Below are 17,880 nucleotides of genomic sequence, written 5' to 3'. Positions count from 1 at the left end.
GTATCTGATTAATTATTGGACGGATTCGGATAGTGCTAAACGAATATGAACACGGATACGGATCGGATATTTTATCTGTTTACATGTAAATATAGCTTTTCGGATAACTATAGCCTATCCGTATCTGCATCCGTTTAGCTTTCGAACGGATTCGGATAATGCCAAATGGATACGGAAACGGATTTCGACTATTCATTTACACCTCTACTTCCAACCCTACCATCTCTAACCCAACTCATTTTAATTTGTTTATTTAAACCTTAATTTTAATTCATTACTAGGAAAGAAAGATTGGTCAGCCCAAAAGCCAAGCAGAAAAGAATCACTATTGCTCCTTCATACAATGAAACTAGCAAGTGAGGATGGCATCCCTTGGGTTTACCCAACATTTTAAAAATCGGAATTGGATCAGATTTGACTATGATATTGATCTCAATTTTAGGCATTTTGGAGAGGTCCATTCTGGGGGACGGATCCCTATGGTTTAGATTTGAGGAGCTGATTCTAGGATTTTTGGGACCCGTTTTGATTGGAATTGGCAAGGACTGATTCTTTCGTTGATTCCAAGTTTAAAATCCTTGCCCATCAATCCCTGATCCCATAGGCTCTCAACTAATTAATATATACGATCAAATCAAGTTTTAGATGCTTGTTGGGTTGCTTCAATGACTTTGTATTTTGTCAGATCCTATCGAGGGCCAATAGGCCACTAGGGGTTGGCATCCCAACTAAAGGAAGGGTGGCCAAGGATGGGGGGGGGGGGGGAATAACATTGTCCATCCGATTGGGGCGGGGAGTTGAAAGAGTGACCACTCCCTGGACTTAGGCCAGTGTTCTACTGCATTGGCAACCATCACCATGCCAACAAGGGTAGATCAATCAAATTTCTTATTGGTCTGGTTATGGTTTTAGTCTAAGAAGTATACGTTAATATCATTAGTTAAACATAGACGGATGTTCTTTGGGTAATCCATATAATACAAGTGTAGATGTAATCATAAGAAATGATTTGGGTAAATCAATGGGTTGCTCTTTCATATTACCTTGGCGTGAAAACAAACTTCTATGCAGAGTTTGAAACCTTCTTCAGTGGTTTGTATATGGTGAAACAAAAAAATACGTATCTCTCATTTATGGATAAAATGTGATTCATATGCAGTAGTCTTATATGTTAAAATCAGAATATTCCTTGGATCATTCAACAAAAATGGCAAGCCTTTTGTCTCTATCTCTGTTCTATTCATTGGAAAATCACTCGATGCTTTAGAAGTGAACACAATAGTTGATTTACTTGCAAGAGAGTGCAGCTTTGCAGATGTCTCTTTCTTGGTCCTCTCATCCTCGTTTTGTCCGTGATGAAATATTTGGAATGCTCAAGAGAAATGTAGATTTCGCTTTGTCTCAGTGACGCGTTAAATTGATTTTCTAGAGTTTTTTTTTTTTTTTTTTTTTGCTCATGACAATGCCAAAACTGGAGTCTCTATTCAATTAGTGGTTTCTTGTGCTCTATTGATGGCAATGCCGAAGGTGGAGCATCAATATTCTCTCTTCGTTTTTATTCTAGTCCATTCAGATATGCTTGGACGCTAATTCTATAAATTTTATTATTTTAATATTATTCTTTTGTTTACCTTTTATCCCCTCTCCCCCCCCCCCCCCCAAAAAAAATAATGATTCAAAAATGAAAAAATCTAATAAAAATAATAGTAACAATGAAAAGTGATGTTTTCGAAAATTACTAACAAATCTGAGCCATCCACTTTTATGTTATTTTTAGTCTAAACTACCAATTTATGCTCAGAGTGGGGAGAATACAAAGTAATGTTTAGAGTAATGACGCACATGCATAGGCATACCTAGGATGCTTACCAATACAACAGGAAGTATTTGATTGAATTATTAGACTATGAAATTTGACACGTAGCTAATCTAAACCAGGTCCTCTCTATCCAATAGTTGGAATGGACACGTCATTTGTTCATGCGGTACGGTAGAATAAATATATTGTCACGTTTGATTTGACAATAATAATTTTCCATTTATTTATTTATTTATATATATACTTAATCATTAGGTTACAATTTATTATAACTATAAAAATCTTGGTATATGATGTATACTTATAGGGAACTCAATTTAATTAAGATCCTAATTGAAGTACATATTAATTATATTGATATATAATTGGATGGTCGGAGAACTCGATCTTGTTCGAATCTCTCGCGTCTATTGTAACAAATTTCTTCCTTTTTGAGGATGAATAAAATTTCACCCCCTCAGCGGGGTTTTGCATTAAAAAAATTTATATTAATAACGGATAAAGGATCAATAAATGACTGAAAATGGACCAAAAACTAAAACTGATAAGAAATCAAAGAATGACTGAACCAATAGTTAATCGGTGTCGACTTTCGATTTGAATTTAAGGACAAATTAGCTTACACCCCTAATTAATAGGTTGGCAATGAAACAAACTGTGATATGTTGATTCCATGGCATGTAGTAATATACCGTAGCGCATGCAAATGCAACCAATTTATTTTGAGTCCAGATCCTCTCCAATGATGTTTAACCACCAAAGTCGATCTCACACCATCCATGAGGTGTAGTTCCCACACCCTTGCATGCAAATGCGACCCACTTATTTTGAGTCCAGATCCTCTCCAATGACGTTTATGCACCAGAGTCGATCTCATACAATCCATGAGGTGTTTAGGCTGTAGTGGTTAACGTCATTAGAAAGAAACTATTATAACTTATTCCCACCCTTCTTAATCACCACCACTGTTTTTGGAATTGGTATCAATTATGGCATCCTTATCAATCGGTACTGGTTTAATACCGATTGATATCAATCAGATAAAATTGACTTTTGACCTAAAAAAAGATACTGATTTAATACTGGATTGAAATCAATATGGATTGAAGCTGTATTGCCAAATTTGCCCCTAGTTTTTAATAAAAATATTTTCACCCTTGGTCCGTACTGAAGCACCGATATGGGATCGCCCAACTGCCTATACAGATACGGATCGGGCGATTCGGATTCGTTGATCCGTGACCACCACACAGAGTGATGTTTCGTTTCATTAAACACTCTCAAGCCCCAAATCACTAAACTTCTACTATTCTTAATTCTTGCCTCTTTAACTTCATCATCATATCATTGTAGTGGTAACAAAATCACAACTTTCCTTTCTCTTTCTTTTTCTCCATTATTGCTGCCGCGGTTGCTGCATCTATCCTAAACCACTTCTCTGATATCATCTACAAGCAATATTCAATTCAGAGATGTTCAAGTATTGCTATAAGCTCCTACAGATCTAGTTTCCGGCGAAACCAAGCTCGGTACCTCACATGGGCTCTCTCTTCTCTCTCACTCTACCAATAAATTTAGTGGTTTTACTCGCAATTTTATCGTGGAAGGTAGTTGATTGCCAAGGATTTGATGCTGCACAACTTCTCGATCATGTCGTCAGAGACCATGCTTTCCTCTCTTACACCGGACATACAAAGACGGGTTCTTTATACCTGGTACACTTGCCGGAAAATTTCTCCGACATTGAAGCTGATACAGTGAGGTTTAGGTGCGGCAGTCTTCGAAGGTATGGAGCACAGATTAAAGAATTCCATTTAGCAATGGGTGTTACAGTTCGTCCATGTGTGGAGAGAGTTGTAGTTGTTCGACAAAATTTGGGAAATAATTGGTCTTCTATTTACTATGACAGTTTTAATTTTTCTGGGTATCAACTTGTTTCCCCTGTATTAGGCCTTCTGGCCTACAATGCTGATGATCTCAACTCCAATAATCGGAGTGAAATGGCGATTTTCGCCAGCAAAGGGCCTATTATGATTGATTTCTCTAGGGTTGCAAGGGTAAAGGCGGCTTCAGGTTTGAATCCTTTATGTGCTAGTTTCAATTCAGATGGAACTGTGAGTCTATCGGAACAGGTTTCATCAAACGTTTGTATTACAACAGGAGATGGCCATTTCGCTCTTGTGATAGCACCAACTATGCCCAAGACAAAGGGAAGAGTGAGTCGATGGAAGGTTTTAGTTGGGAGTATAATTGGAGGTGCATTGGGTGTGTTTCTTTTGTTTTTACTCTTAATTGCTTTGGTTGTTAAGGTGAAGAAAAGGTCTCGAATTGCTGAGATGGAGCGAAGGGCTTATGAAGAAGAAGCTCTACAGATGTCGATGGTTGGACATGTGAGGGCGCCTACAGCTGCCGTGACTCGAACCCTTCCAACACTTGAACAAGGGTATACTCCTCCATGAATTGTTGCTCCTCTGCAAGTTCATCTTTGAGAAGGAGAGAGAGAGAGAGAGAGAGAGAGAGAGAATCTTTGAATGCTCTGTGAAACAATGAAGATTATACTGTTTTGGCGCCCCAAAAGTGACTCATTTTTTGGGGGTTGTGGCGATTCTTTCATTTTTTTTTTGGGGCGACAAGAGATTTTCACAGCAGAGGAAATGCAACATCTGCTATAGTTCAATGTTAATTTCCTGTGAAATGTGACACTGTATCCTCTGTTCTTTAGATTTTTTGGATAAATTTTTTTTTTGTTTTTGGGGGTTGCACTCTTTTACTTTGGATGAGAGGAGGATAAGGAAATTGATCCAAAGCCCAAACAGAATGAGCCATGCTTATTAAAACTTTTCTCCCCAAGGGTTCATATGGGCCATGCATGTTTTGTCTTGAAAGGCAAGTTTTTTTTTTTTTTTTTTTTTGGGTAGAACTTGAAAGGCAAGTTTAATGGAGCTCATTTGTTAAATCTTTTCCCATTCTTTTCATAATTTGAATGGAAAGAGGCTAGGGTAGGAGATGGAGATTGGTTGGTGTATAAAAATGAGAACCTAAAACAATACAAGAAACAAATGAAAATCGTAAACAACAATCACACAACACAATGATTTACATTCTTCGGAAAGATTGTTTATGCTCATTCTCCAATATCAATGGAGAATAGGATTACAACCACTCGTCTTCATAACTTTTTCAGATTGATTATAGAAAAAGAACCGTTTGCTACAAATATAAAACGGAACCTTTTACAAGTAGTTTATCGAAATACCCATATAATTCTAAAAAAAAAATTCTCCTCCGATCCTTCGGAATCAACCCACTAATGCAAGTGACGGAATACCCAACAATCTGAAATCCAAAACCCCAACTGAATGAGTCGTGACCCTGAAGGGTTTACATATTTCAAGTTTTGTCCTCATAAGGACGAGTTTTGTTTGAACTACTTTCTTGTCAAACAGAACTGGTACTACTTTGTACTTAGTTATTGATGTATAAGAATATGAAACCAAGGTCATGAGGAGGGAGAGGGTTTTGGTTCTTTTGAATGAGGCCAGACCTGAATTTCTTGTCTGCGTAAAAGTGAAGTCATGTAGGGTTCACCTTCATGATCTGTTCCACTTGTTATATATAATCAGTTTGTTACACCGTGACTATTGTCATGTCACTTTCGCTTGTGAAGGCTGTTGTCTGTGGTTAACTTGTAACGCACCCATAAATGCAACATAATTGAACCTTTTCTACTTGTGATAAAACATAAAAGGGAGAGGGTTCCCAATGACTCGGTGTGGGGAGGAATCTACACACCACATCAATTGTGGTGTGTTGTCCAAGTAGTAAGAATAGGATTTGGAGGGTCCAGCCCAGCAAAAACAAGGGGGGGGGGGGGGGTTGGTCATTTCATAGGGGCTCACTTGGGTTCCACGTATGAAATGACCAAAACCACCATTGTTTTGCTGGGCTAGACCCTCCAGCTCCTGCCATGGCTGGAGGAGAGCTAAATTGGTAAGAATAGGAGGAGAAAGTAATAAATAGTCTCATATGAGAGCGAAATCGTATTATGATGTGGTAACGATATTTTCCTAGTTTCCTTCAACCCACAATGAAGGATAATCCCTTCTCCATGAATTCTTACGAATGGGGGAAGGGGTAGTTTCGTGTTTCGACCTTCGTCTAGTAAGGAGTAATGATGACGGTAATATTGTAGGTTCTCTACAAGATAAGGAAAACTTTGTCCTAAAATCTTGAGAATTTAAAAGGCATTCAGAAGCATGTAACTAATTATGGGGAGAGATTTCCCATGATGCTAGAGTGTAGTTTCCCACTAATAGGTGTAACAAGAAATGGTTCATATAAAGAGAGTTTAATGTGGAGAGAGATCGTGGTCCATGGTAAGGAATGTGAGAGGCTTGAGATGAAATCTGCACAATGGTACCATTGATGCAATCATTTTTATTTTTTGGGATTGAGTTCCCTATCCGGTTAAGTAGCGTATGCCTATGTCTATCTCTCTTCTCTCACAAATGGGTAAGATTAGGGATGTAAATGGATAACGAACGAATCGAATCCATTCGTGTCCATTTAGGCATCCGTATTCGTTAGAATATCGAAATAATCCGAATACTCGATTTCGAATACTCGATTAAAATTTCAAAAATCGAATACTTAATAATAAAAATTAAGTAAATAATGATTTTGAGGGTTTTGAAGATTCAATAGGTTCTAGAATATGATGAAAAGAGAATCATGATCTAAGAGATATGGATTGAGAGTGAATGTATCCACTAGGGGAGGAAGGTCGTTACACAAAGATGTAACGGTGGTGAAAATCGATTGTCTCCGAATCCGTTTAGAGGTATCCGAATTCGGTCAGGGAATATCCGGCTCCGATCACATCCGATCCGTATCCGATCCGAATCCGATCCGTTTACATCCCTAGGTAAGATAAGTTATTTCATAACAGAGAAGAGAGATAGACACAAGAAGGCACTAATGTATACTACACAGACTGACAATATTCTTTTCCCTTATTCCATTTGTGTTAAGGTTTTATAGAGGCTCTTCCTAAAGCTTCTTGATTCTCAAGGGAACTAAATTTTGACGCTAGTTGTTGAGAGCACAGTTTGAATTGCCAATGTGGCGCTTAGACTCGTTCCCATATTTTTAACTAAAAATTATGATAAAATAATTTAATAAGGTATAAAGTAATTGGACCAAAACACAACTTGAGCTGACACAAAAAATGTGCAACAGAGAAAAACACAATCCAATCATAATATGCGTTTGGTATGCATTCTTGATCAATAATGCATTCCAAGAAATCATACCAAACACAGCCTTAGTCTTTCATCGAGTGTCTTAAACATTAGGACCCACTACTTATTTAACGTATATGTCATCTCATATTCTCAACCTCAACATATTGTGGGTTCCAGGCACGTACCCCACCCCTTGAATATCTCAATTCTAAATTGTAGTTAAAGTGAATGAAATCTAAAGTTATACTTCGAAAGTGTTTGGAATTATATAGTAGACATTTTGAAATTAAGGCTGCCTTTAGTATGATTTCTTGGAATACGCTATCAACCTAGAATGCAATCCAAGAAGGCATACCAAACACATCATTAGAGTCCGTTTGTTACGGCATAAATTGGTGGAAGTAAGAAACTAACTTAAGATAACTAATTATAGTATTTGTTTAATACGAAGTAAAACAAAGGAACATGAAGATTTTAGCAGAAAACGACTCTTATCTGTAAAATAATGTAGGTAAGTAAAATATTTTAGAAAATGGTTCCTACACACTTATGGTAGGAACCTTTCCTATACTCCCACTTTAGATACTATGACATGGACAAATGGCGTGGCTTGATAGTTGGATAGAGAGGCAATTGTTTGGATTAGCCACGTGTTAAATTTCATAGCCTAATTTAATCAAATACTTTCTCGTGGATTGTCAAACATCCATATGTCTGTCCATGCACACCTATAGTAATCATGTCATTGCTATTTTTTTGGTAAATCATATCATTACTATATACTCTCTCATATAACCCTAAATTCAAAGCTATGTTTTACAATGTGGCAAACTCTGACATGGCTGAAACATGACACGTTAGCCTAGGGATGTAGAGGTCTCTCTATTCACAAAATTTGTGTCACATCTGATTTGTCACATGACAATTATTAACATTTAAAGTGTATGTTGGGGCTTGAAGGAATCAAGCTCCCAAATATTTCTTCTACTTTATTTTACTTCTTGGCATGTTATGTCAAAATGAATGAAACCTTAATGAATAAATCACGTTCAAATTAATACTAACACAACTCGAACATGATAAAAAGGGGTACAAAATTCTTAATGAGATTTCACTTTGGAGTGGACTAACTCAAATTGACACAAACCAAAATTATCAAAATTCTAAATGATTCATCTCTTAAAAAAAATAATTCTAGCCCCATTTGTTTAGAAGGAAGTATGAAATAGAATGACTTGACAAATGCATGATTGTTGTTGTCCATATTAGGTCTAATGATCTTCAGTCCAAGTAGTGGCAGATCGTTATCACCTCCAATTCCTGCCTGCTCCAATTCCCTCCAATCCCTCACATAGGAGCGGAAATGACCACCTTACCCACTGCCCCAACACATTGCCCAAGGTGGGGTAGGGTGGTCATTTCTGCTCCTATGTGAGGGATTGGAGGGAATTGGAGGGAATTGGAGGTGATAAAAATTCGTGGCACAAGTGTATGAGCTGTGATCGTGTCCTTGAGTAGGCTACAAATAGGGACAACCCAGTCACTGGTTTTTGTTTTTCCAACCCAAGCCCAACCAAAGCAGGCTCCTCAGCCTGCTTGGATTTATGCTATTTCTTGTTTAGCCAGGATGTTGTCTCTTATATTGGGTTAGAGACCCCTCAACGTAGTTCCAACCTGGGTTGGCTCAAGCTTGAATATTTTTTAACCAAAGCTCAACTGGAGTCTGAACAGGCTAGCTAGGGTTGCAACCGGGTCGGGCTTTTTAAAACCCCAGCCCAACCTTAACTCATCGCTTGGAAAATCCAACCCTGACCTGTCCTCAGGGTTGGGCCAGGCTGATCCTGATTGGCCCTAATCATGGAGTGGCGGAAGAGAGAGATGCATGGACTGGATTGAGTTGTACTGGATCGAGGAGAAAATTATCAATTTTACATAAAATAACACTATAAGGTTCTATTGAATTATTGATACTGGGAGCACAAATTGAGGTCTTGAGCCCTCCTCTCTGGCTTAGGGTTTCCGAGATAGGGTTTCTCCACTACTAGTTTCTTTCAGCATCTGGAGTTAAGATTTCCCAGCCGCTGCGTTAAGGGTTTCTCCGCCATTGTGTTAAGGTTTCTCCCAAGATGAAGATGAATTAAGGTTTCTCTGCCGTTTGTGCATGTAACACCTCTACCTTAGTGCGTGTAATCCATACTTCCCCTCTCCTTCTCTACTCATTCCGCCATGATCCTTGGAACCTCCACCGGTGACGATGTCGAAGACGCCGATGATGATATCGATGAGGACAAACCTTCCTGGAAAAACAACCCCCTTTCATGGTACATCACCGTTCCACCTTCCACTCTGCTTCACCGCCCTCTGTGCTCACCCCCCCCCCTTCTGCTCTGCTCCACCGCCCTTTGTGCCCGCCTCCATTCCGCCCTGCCTCACTGTCCTCTGCGCCTGCCCCCCTTCCGCCTTGCTCCCACCATGGCTGTCACCGCCAAAACTTTTTGCCATACACCTTCTCCTCCCATTCCCCCTCCCCCTCCCCTGAAGCTCCCTGTGCTGCCCTATCCATTTTGCCCTCTCACCTTGTGGGATTTAGCTCTGTGGTTAGTCATGGTGTTTAGCCATTGTTGGAAAACAATCACAATTTCTGTGCTTCAACTTTATGTTTCAGTTTCTGGGTTCTCTGTGGGCAATGCCAAGGGGCTCCCAAACAAGGGAGGTTTTACATTTTTCTTTGTTGGTGTGTTTGCAGATGATGCCGAATCAGGTGCTAGTGGCACCGAGGTTATCGTTGGCTCCAAAACTCCAGTTGTCGTTCGATCTTCACCATCCCTCTCCTGTCGTCGGACGAAGCTCCACTCGCCAATCCAGCAGATCCTTGATCTGTTCGAAAGTAGGGTGTGGTAGCGTTTCTGGTGGTCTTCTTGCTGTCGATCGAAGCTCCACTGGTCGATCCAGCAGACCCTTGTCGATCCGACAAGTCGTTTGAAAGTAGTCTGTGGCAGTGTGTTGGCACGCGTGGACAGTTTGATGTTGGACTTTTCGGCACGGAGGGGGCATCCTCTATTGGCACGTATGTGCATGCACTTAATGTTAGTTGTGTCTACTACTTTTTTTCTAGGAAGTGGTTGTGACCCATTCCCTAGTCTGGATGACCTAGTCAATGGCATGTGAGACTGGGTCAATTTTCGTTCCTTGGTTTTGGATACCGTATATCCATACCTTGTATTTATCATGTTATCTATCAGTTTTATGTATATTGTTTTCCTTTGCTTGGCGTTGGGCTTGCATGAATGAATAGCCTTCTTTCTACCAATAAAAAAATAAAAAATAAAAAATAACACTATAATAAATATGGGAAAAAAATCTCTATTTGGTAGTGTTTCCTACACCCTCTCATAGGGTACCGTAAAATGACGCCTCTGTCCCTGGGTAGATACCCAGGCGTGCTCCCCCATTAGCCCAAACGCTTGTGTAGAGATCACGCAACCAATTAGAGATCTCTTGCCCGTAAAATATATTATCACTTATTATCTTTATATAAAATATATTATATAATAAAATATGTGTGGCATTTAAAGTGTATAATATATATACTATATCAACCCTGGCCTGACCCGATCCTAACTCAACCCCAGAAATTTCCATCTCTGACCCACCCTCAAAGGCCAGGTATCTCAACCCAGGCCATTTTCGGGCTCCGGGTGGGTTCGAGCTGACAGGGCCAAACTTGAACCCCTTAAGGCTAGCTAGTCTAACCTTGATTGGGCTACCAACTAGCCACTACAGATTCTATAGGAATTTCGAACCATTTGTCTCAAACTATAGAACTGCGTTTACCAAATGCAGCATAAGAGAAAGGTATAACCATAATTAGGCCCTGGAATCAGGCTGAAGCTGTAAAAGAGGAAACTTATTACACTTAAACAATAATAGCTTATAGACTACTCATCTATTAATGGGGGATGTAGCTCAGATGGTAGAGCGCTCGCTTAGCATGCGAGAGGTACGGGGATCGATACCCCGCATCTCCAAACTGTATTATTTTGGTTTTTCTTAAAAAAGAAAACAAATTTTGTTGTGTAGGTGGCCCATCTTGATGGCTTAAACCCTTTTAGTTGCTCTATAGAGCACCCCAGGCCATTGGAAGTTTTACTTTGGGAAAATAACAAGATTAGCCACTTTTGGGTTTTTTTTAACCAAACTAACCACTCATTGTTTCGTTTAATAAAATTATATAAAATTAAGTTTGATTTTACAGTCAATTCAGTGTTTTTCTCACTTTTTGGATAATTTTACCCTTGAGGGCAGTGAAGGTGGTTGTCGTCTTCTTCCTTCCGCTATCCCTTCTGCCTTTTTCCTTCCTGCAATCCCACCCCTACCCCTTGTATTCGGCTAACCCCGATGAACATAACCCAAAGAAATTTGTGCCAGAGCATCAGTGCCTGGTGTGATTCTAACCATGAAAAGTAGTAGTTCAACGATTCTAATTCGACCAATCCAAAGATTCTGCATCGAGAGCAATGTTTTAAAACATAGGGGTGCGCACCGGTCAATCTCCATTGATTCCGATTGGAAACAGTTGGTATTCGTCGGAATCAGGAACACTAACTCTCAAACCCTCCTTCGTTCCTCTCTCTCTCTCTGTCCTTCTTATCCTTCTTAGATCCAAGTTCCCTGAGATGCATCTCTCAACGCTGAAATTGGTGGGGCTGCTTCCCTTTTATCGATTGAAATGAATGAAACGATTGTCTCTGGTGCTGCAATTTTTGAAAGTTTAATGCAGCTCTGTTGTGTAGGAAAAAATGGGGTTTTGAGGCTGCCGCTGCAAGCTTCCATTGCCCTCCCCCTGCGCATCCCTACCCCATCTCGCTCCTACGGGTTAAGACTTAAGTGGGATTGGGTCAAGGTTGAGTTCTGGTAAACAGATGTAGCTTCCAAAGGAGAGAACGTTCAACCTGCAGATCAAGAGATGAAACGTTTGGTCTTTTTAGTTCGTCTTATTTGAATGGAATGCAAAAGAAACGTGGGTGACTCGGAATGGAGAATCCAGGTCCAATCCAGGAGGTTCAAGGAGAGAGAGAGAGAGAGAGACACTGGAGGATAAGCATCAATGGCAGCTATGGATCCGGTGGTTACGACAGTATTGGTGGTGCCGTGGTGGTCCTGGCGGGGATACATCGGAGATGGTGGCAGGCCAGGTACAGAGAGATGGGGGTAAAAATGTCAAAAAGTGTGGTGGGTTCACTATTTTGGTTAGTTTTGTAAATCCAAACTTGAGTTTAGATAATTTTGTTAACTAAAACAGTAAATGTATAATTTTGTAATGTTAAACCCAATAGTGGTTAATCTTGTAATTTTTCCTTTTACTTTTCAATGGGAAAAATGTTTCCTGGGGAGAAGAGTAGCCCTAGGCATGTGTGAGGGCCACGCTTCCCCACAGGAAACATTAGCACAGTTTTTTTTTTTTTTTTTTTTTTTTTTTTTTTTGGCATGTTGCTAGCTTATCGCATGCCACTAGCTTTCGATAAGCTAGCAACATGCATCAATCAGAGGGTTGGGTGCAGGACGGCAAGGAGATATTTTCTAGAGACAATTTTTTAGATCTATTAGGTAAGAATGGACATTATAAGATAAGTAGGTTTCAAATTTGTTTTACATCCGCTATTTTCTATTTTAAAAAGATTTACTCAATCCCCAAAATTGGTTAATACTCATGGTAAACAAGAATAAAATAGGGGGAATTTCCTATATCTACTGGATTAAAAAAAAAATTACAAAACCAGTAGTAGTAAATTATGTTTTACAATTACTTGAGTTAAAAAATTTACCAAACCCCAATGTGAGTAAAAAAAGTTGAATGAATAACCCAAAATGCCCCAACATCCTTGTCTCTCCTTCTTTTTCTTCTCCTGACGGAACCAAGCACTCTCTCCTGCAACCACTCTCTTGATCCCCCTCCCTTGCAAGCCCGCCCCACTCTATAAATTTGCTTGAAAGCTACTAATCCACGTCGTATGCAAGCGACAATCTTGATATGGGTGCAGAAGATAATCGAAAAGAACAAGAACAAGAACCAGGGTTGTTAGATCTGAAAACCCTAAAAGTGATTTCTGTTATCGGTGAAGGAGCGAAAGGTGTAGCTTTTCTTGTTAGAAATGAAGATACAGGGGAAAATCTAGCTTTGAAGGTAATCTTGAAGGCTTTGATCGAGATGAAGAGTAAAGAAAATGGAGATAAAAAGATGGATCTTCTTTACAAACGGATGCGGTTCGAGCGAGATGTATTGAAGTCATGTCGCATCCATTGCTTAGATTGAGAGGATTTGTGGGAACAGATAAGATCATCGAGACGAAAGTTGTAGCTTTTCTTGTTAGAAATGAAGATACATGGGAAAATCTAGCTTTGAAGGTAATCTTGAAGGCTTTGATCGAGAAGAAGAGCAAAGAAAATGGAGATAAAGAAGATGGATCTTCTGTTTACAAACGGATTTGGTTCGAATGAGATGTATTGAAGTCATGTCAGCATCCATTGCTTCCGAGATTGAGAGGATTTGTGGAAACAGATAAGATCATCGAGGAACGAAAGTTGTAGCTTTTCTTGTTAGAAATGAAGATACAGGGGAAAATCTAGCTTTGAAGGTAATCTTGAAGGCTTTGATCGAGAAGAAGAGCAAAGAAAATGGAGATAAAGAAGATGGATCTTCTGTTTACAAACGGATTTGGTTCGAATGAGATGTATTGAAGTCATTTCAGCATCCATTGCTTCTGAGACTGAGAGGATTTGTGGAAATAGATAAGATCATTGGTTTGGCCATGGAGTACTGGGTGGAGATCTTAACTCTCTTCGGAAGAAACAGACTGAAAAGGGTAAGGCGGGATTGCAGGGGAGGGGGATCAAGGGAGTGGTTGCAGGAGACAGTGGTTGGTTCCGTTGGGAGAAGAAGAAGGAGAGAGAAGGATGTTGGGGCATTTTGGGTTATTCATTTTACTTTTTTTACTTACATGGGGGTTTGGTAAATCTTTTTAACTCAAGTAACTTATGAATGTAAAACATAATTTACTATTACTAGTTTTGTAAAAAAATTTTTAATCTAAGTAAATCTAGGAAATTCCCCCAATAAAATAAGAGTAAACTTTCAAAATTGCCCCAACAATCTATTTTAAACTTTTAAACCACGATGGGGAAACTAGGAGGGAAGGGGCATACAATTTTTTCTATCGTTTTTTTTTTTTTTTTCTTTTTGACCGAGTTTCCTTTCACCAACTGTGAATGAAATCCCATTCACTGCAGGGCAGGAGAGGGTGAGAATAGGTATTGGAAGGGTATTTTGGAACATACTAAAACCCTAGGAGAGGTTGGTGAACCCTTTTTTTTTTTTTAAAATATGTTTGTATTGTTTTCTACTCTAGTAGTGTATTCAGATAACCTTTCCCTTTCATTTATTACTTTTTTTAATAATGAGAAAAACTTAAATTAAGAAAATATAAAAAATGATAAATTACACGTTAGCCCCTGGTTTTCAAACGAAACTCAAATCATCCCTTGGTTTTTTAAAATACTCAAATCACCCCTGTATAAAACCCCAATATGACAAATTAGTCCCTACCATTAATTTTATACTTTTAAGTGATGATGTCAGCCAGTTAAATAAATTGAAATCCCTAAATTACCCTTGACCAATGTCTATTTATGATTTTACCCTTGTATTGTAAATAAGATAAGATGAGTGATTCACTCACCTTGATATATGAATGTGGCCGAACTGGATGAGCCATTAGCCCAACATCCTGAAGAACCAAATAAAAGTACAAAATTTTGCCATTTTAAAAACAATCCTCTTAAGGTAGTAACTCTGTTTATTGAACTAATACCTACTTTTATGAGCAATAAAAAGTAATTGTATGATATCTATAAAAAATGTGTAAGAATTCTCCTAGAAGCATATTCAATCACAATACAGAAAGTACAAAATACACAAGAAGCAGCAACAACTATTTGGGTCCTGAACCAATTCCCACTGTCCAAATTTTTTTTTTGTTTTTTTGTTTTTTGGGTAAAAACCCACTGTCCAATTTTAATTTTGAAAAAGAATTCATTGGACCCACTAGGCAATATTATAGGCTAAAAATTAGGAATGTGTGACCATTAAAAGAAGGTTCTGTATGTCACCAAACTAGGGCAAGACAAAAGGAACTAAACAACCCTGCATGCCCCTCTTTGGCATTCCCAAGCTCCATTCAATTCATTACTGGAAGCATGCCTACATTTCAAATTATTTTACTGAATTGGAAAACAAAAATATAAAAATGCACCACAAACACAAATCATAATAGTCCCGCAAGATACTCATAACCCCACATGGTGGAGCCTTATACAATTCTACAACCTTCTCACAACAACTAATAATATCATTATATCACAGTGCTGTGTGAGAAGGACAGTTCATTCAAAGTTTCTGCGTGGTATTCGACAGCTTAACCTAATCCACGATGTAATTAGGGTAATTATAAACAAACATATAAAAAAACGACATTAATCCCACTAAGAATGGACCTATCAGTACAGAAAAACGATAGCATGTATACCATTCTAAAGAGAAGAAGGCAACAAATAAAATGTCAAAGACGAAACAAGCTTAATGAGAAAATGAAATTACTAAGCAGATGACCATTGATCTGTAAGAATGACAAGAAACAATCACTTCCAATTGAGAATCTGAAGTTTGTCAAAAAAGAATTGCAATTGAGAATCAATCCATTTCTTTGTTTAGATTAAGAAACTCAAATCCCATCCAAATTTAAATTAAGACTTACAAAGAAGGGAAAGAAAGATAAAAAAAATAAATTAAAAAGAACATTATACCTTAATGAGTGTAAAAGTGTTGCATATAGTTAGCAATTTCAGTGAAGCTTTGAATGCACTTGGGGCACTTGTATTGAATTTCTTCATGATTATCTGCATGAACGATAAAAGAATTTACGTCCTCAAATCCTTTTTTACAAATCGGGCACATAATCTATTATGTGTCGATTTTTATTTAGGTGTAGTTCTTTGTGATTATAGTTAGTTATTATTAATTATATGTATCTACGGGATGGTGGTTATTTATTATATGTAGTTATTAAAAGTGGGATAAGTTTATGAAGTATTGTAGGGTTGAGTTCTTCCAAGCTCGTATCAGTAGTATCAGAGTTAGCACCACGTCTCTCAAATGTAATCATGCGACTTGGGTGGTGATGTCAGTATGGTAGTGTTCGACCGGGACTAATAGCTAGTGCAAAGCCAGCCCGCGTGGGCCCCGGATCTGTGGAGGGTGGTAGAATGTTACGATCCCATTTATCCCACATCGGTGTGGGTTGATAAGTTCTTGGGTTCCCTCACCTTGTAAGCCGGTTTATGGGGTTGAGTTCTTCCAAGCTCGTATCAGTGGTATTAGAGTACTGATACGACTAAGAGGAATGGAATGTTATATATTGATTTTTATTTAGGTATAGTTCTTTGTGATTATAGTTAGTTATTATTAATTATATGTATCTACGGAATGGTGGTTATTTATTATATGTAGTTATTAAAAGTGAGATAATTTTAGGGAGATATTGTGGGAATTGAGAGAAATTGTAGGAGGGGAGAAGTGGATAGTTAATATTAGCCGTGTATTTATTGATGTATGAAGAAGCAGAAAGGGATGAAAAAAATATTAATTAATTCTTGAGTTTATCTTGAGAGAGGATTGGCGACCTCCCAATTGTGTCAAGACGCCATTGCTTAATCTGTAAAGCAAAACTCTATCCCAAATTTATTTCTCTCTTCCTCTCTTTCTATCCCTACTATTTCTCTTTTCTTTTTTTTTTTTTTTTAGATTATCTTGCACGTAACAAATGGTAAATGTTACGATCCCATTTATCTCACATCGGTTGTATGAGAAACTTAATGTAAGTTGATAAGTTTTTGGATTCTCTCACCTTATAAGCCGGTTTATGGGGTTGAGTTCTTCCAAACTCGTATCAGTGGTATCAGAGCTAGCACTATGTCTCTCAGGTGTAATCGTGTGGCTCGGGTGGTGACGTCGATATGACAGTGTTTGATCGGGACTAATAGCTAGTGCAAAGCTAGCCCGCGTGGACGCTGGGCCTACGAAGGATGGTGGAATATTACGATCCCATTTATCCCACATCGCTTGTATGAGAAACTTAATGTGAGTTGATAAGTTCTTGGGTTCCCTCACCTTGTAAATCGGTTTATGGAGTTGGGTTCTTTCAAGCTCGTATCAGTGGTATCAGAGCTAGCACAATGTCTCTTAGGTGCAATCGTGCGACTCGAGTGATGAAATCGGTATGGCAGTGTTCGATCGGGACTAATAGCTAGTGTAAAGCCAGCCCGCGTGGGCGTCGGACCTGCGAAGGGTGGTGGAATATTACGATCCCACTATATCCTACATCGGTTTTATGAAAAACTTAAATGTGGGTTGATAAGTCTCGGGTTCCCTCACCTTGTAAGCCGGTTTATGGGGTTAAGTTCTTCCAAGCTTGTATCAGTGGTATTAGAGCTAACAACACGTCTCTCAGGTGCAATGGTGTGGCTCAGGTAGTGACACCGGTATGGCAATGTTTGGCCTAATCCCACCAGAATGTGAAGTCTGAATGTGATCAACAAGGCCGCCCGACAATTCTTTCTGCTCACTACAAGAACATATATATGGACCACCGACTTTCTTCTTTTCGTGTCACTCATGTTTGCCCTTGTCCATTAAAATAAAGAAAACAGACAGAGAGAGTTTGAGAGGGAGAGAAAGAAAGTGTAGAGATTTGGGGTGAGAAAGTG

The 17,880-nt window shown here is 38.8% G+C and overlaps 1 protein-coding gene and 1 non-coding gene across 2 annotated transcripts; both read left to right on the top strand.

Annotated features, from left to right (window-relative positions):
- The first annotated feature begins 3,350 nt into the window (after positions 1–3,350).
- Positions 3,351–4,302, top strand: LOC122644652. The gene has a single exon (XM_043838043.1). It carries the CDS (start codon positions 3,358–3,360, stop codon positions 4,276–4,278), a length of 921 nt encoding a protein of 306 aa, XP_043693978.1. The 5' UTR covers positions 3,351–3,357; the 3' UTR covers positions 4,279–4,302.
- Positions 4,303–11,017: 6,715 nt separating this feature from the next.
- TRNAA-AGC lies at positions 11,018–11,090 on the top strand. Its single transcript has one exon. It is a non-coding gene; the product is annotated as a tRNA-Ala (tRNA).
- The last annotated feature ends 6,790 nt before the right edge of the window (positions 11,091–17,880 follow it).

This window comes from Telopea speciosissima, chromosome 1 (genome assembly GCF_018873765.1).
Source record: "Telopea speciosissima isolate NSW1024214 ecotype Mountain lineage chromosome 1, Tspe_v1, whole genome shotgun sequence".
Classification (NCBI taxonomy): domain Eukaryota; kingdom Viridiplantae; phylum Streptophyta; class Magnoliopsida; order Proteales; family Proteaceae; genus Telopea; species Telopea speciosissima.
The sequence above is the reverse complement of the archived record's forward strand: the minus strand, read 5'-3'. Positions and strand labels throughout refer to the sequence as shown.

What these genes read in the sequence shown, in the direction of transcription:
- LOC122644652 (XM_043838043.1), top strand. Translation starts at nt 3,358, where the DNA reads ATGGGCTCTCTCTTCTCTCTCACTCTACCAATAAATTTAGTGGTTTTA.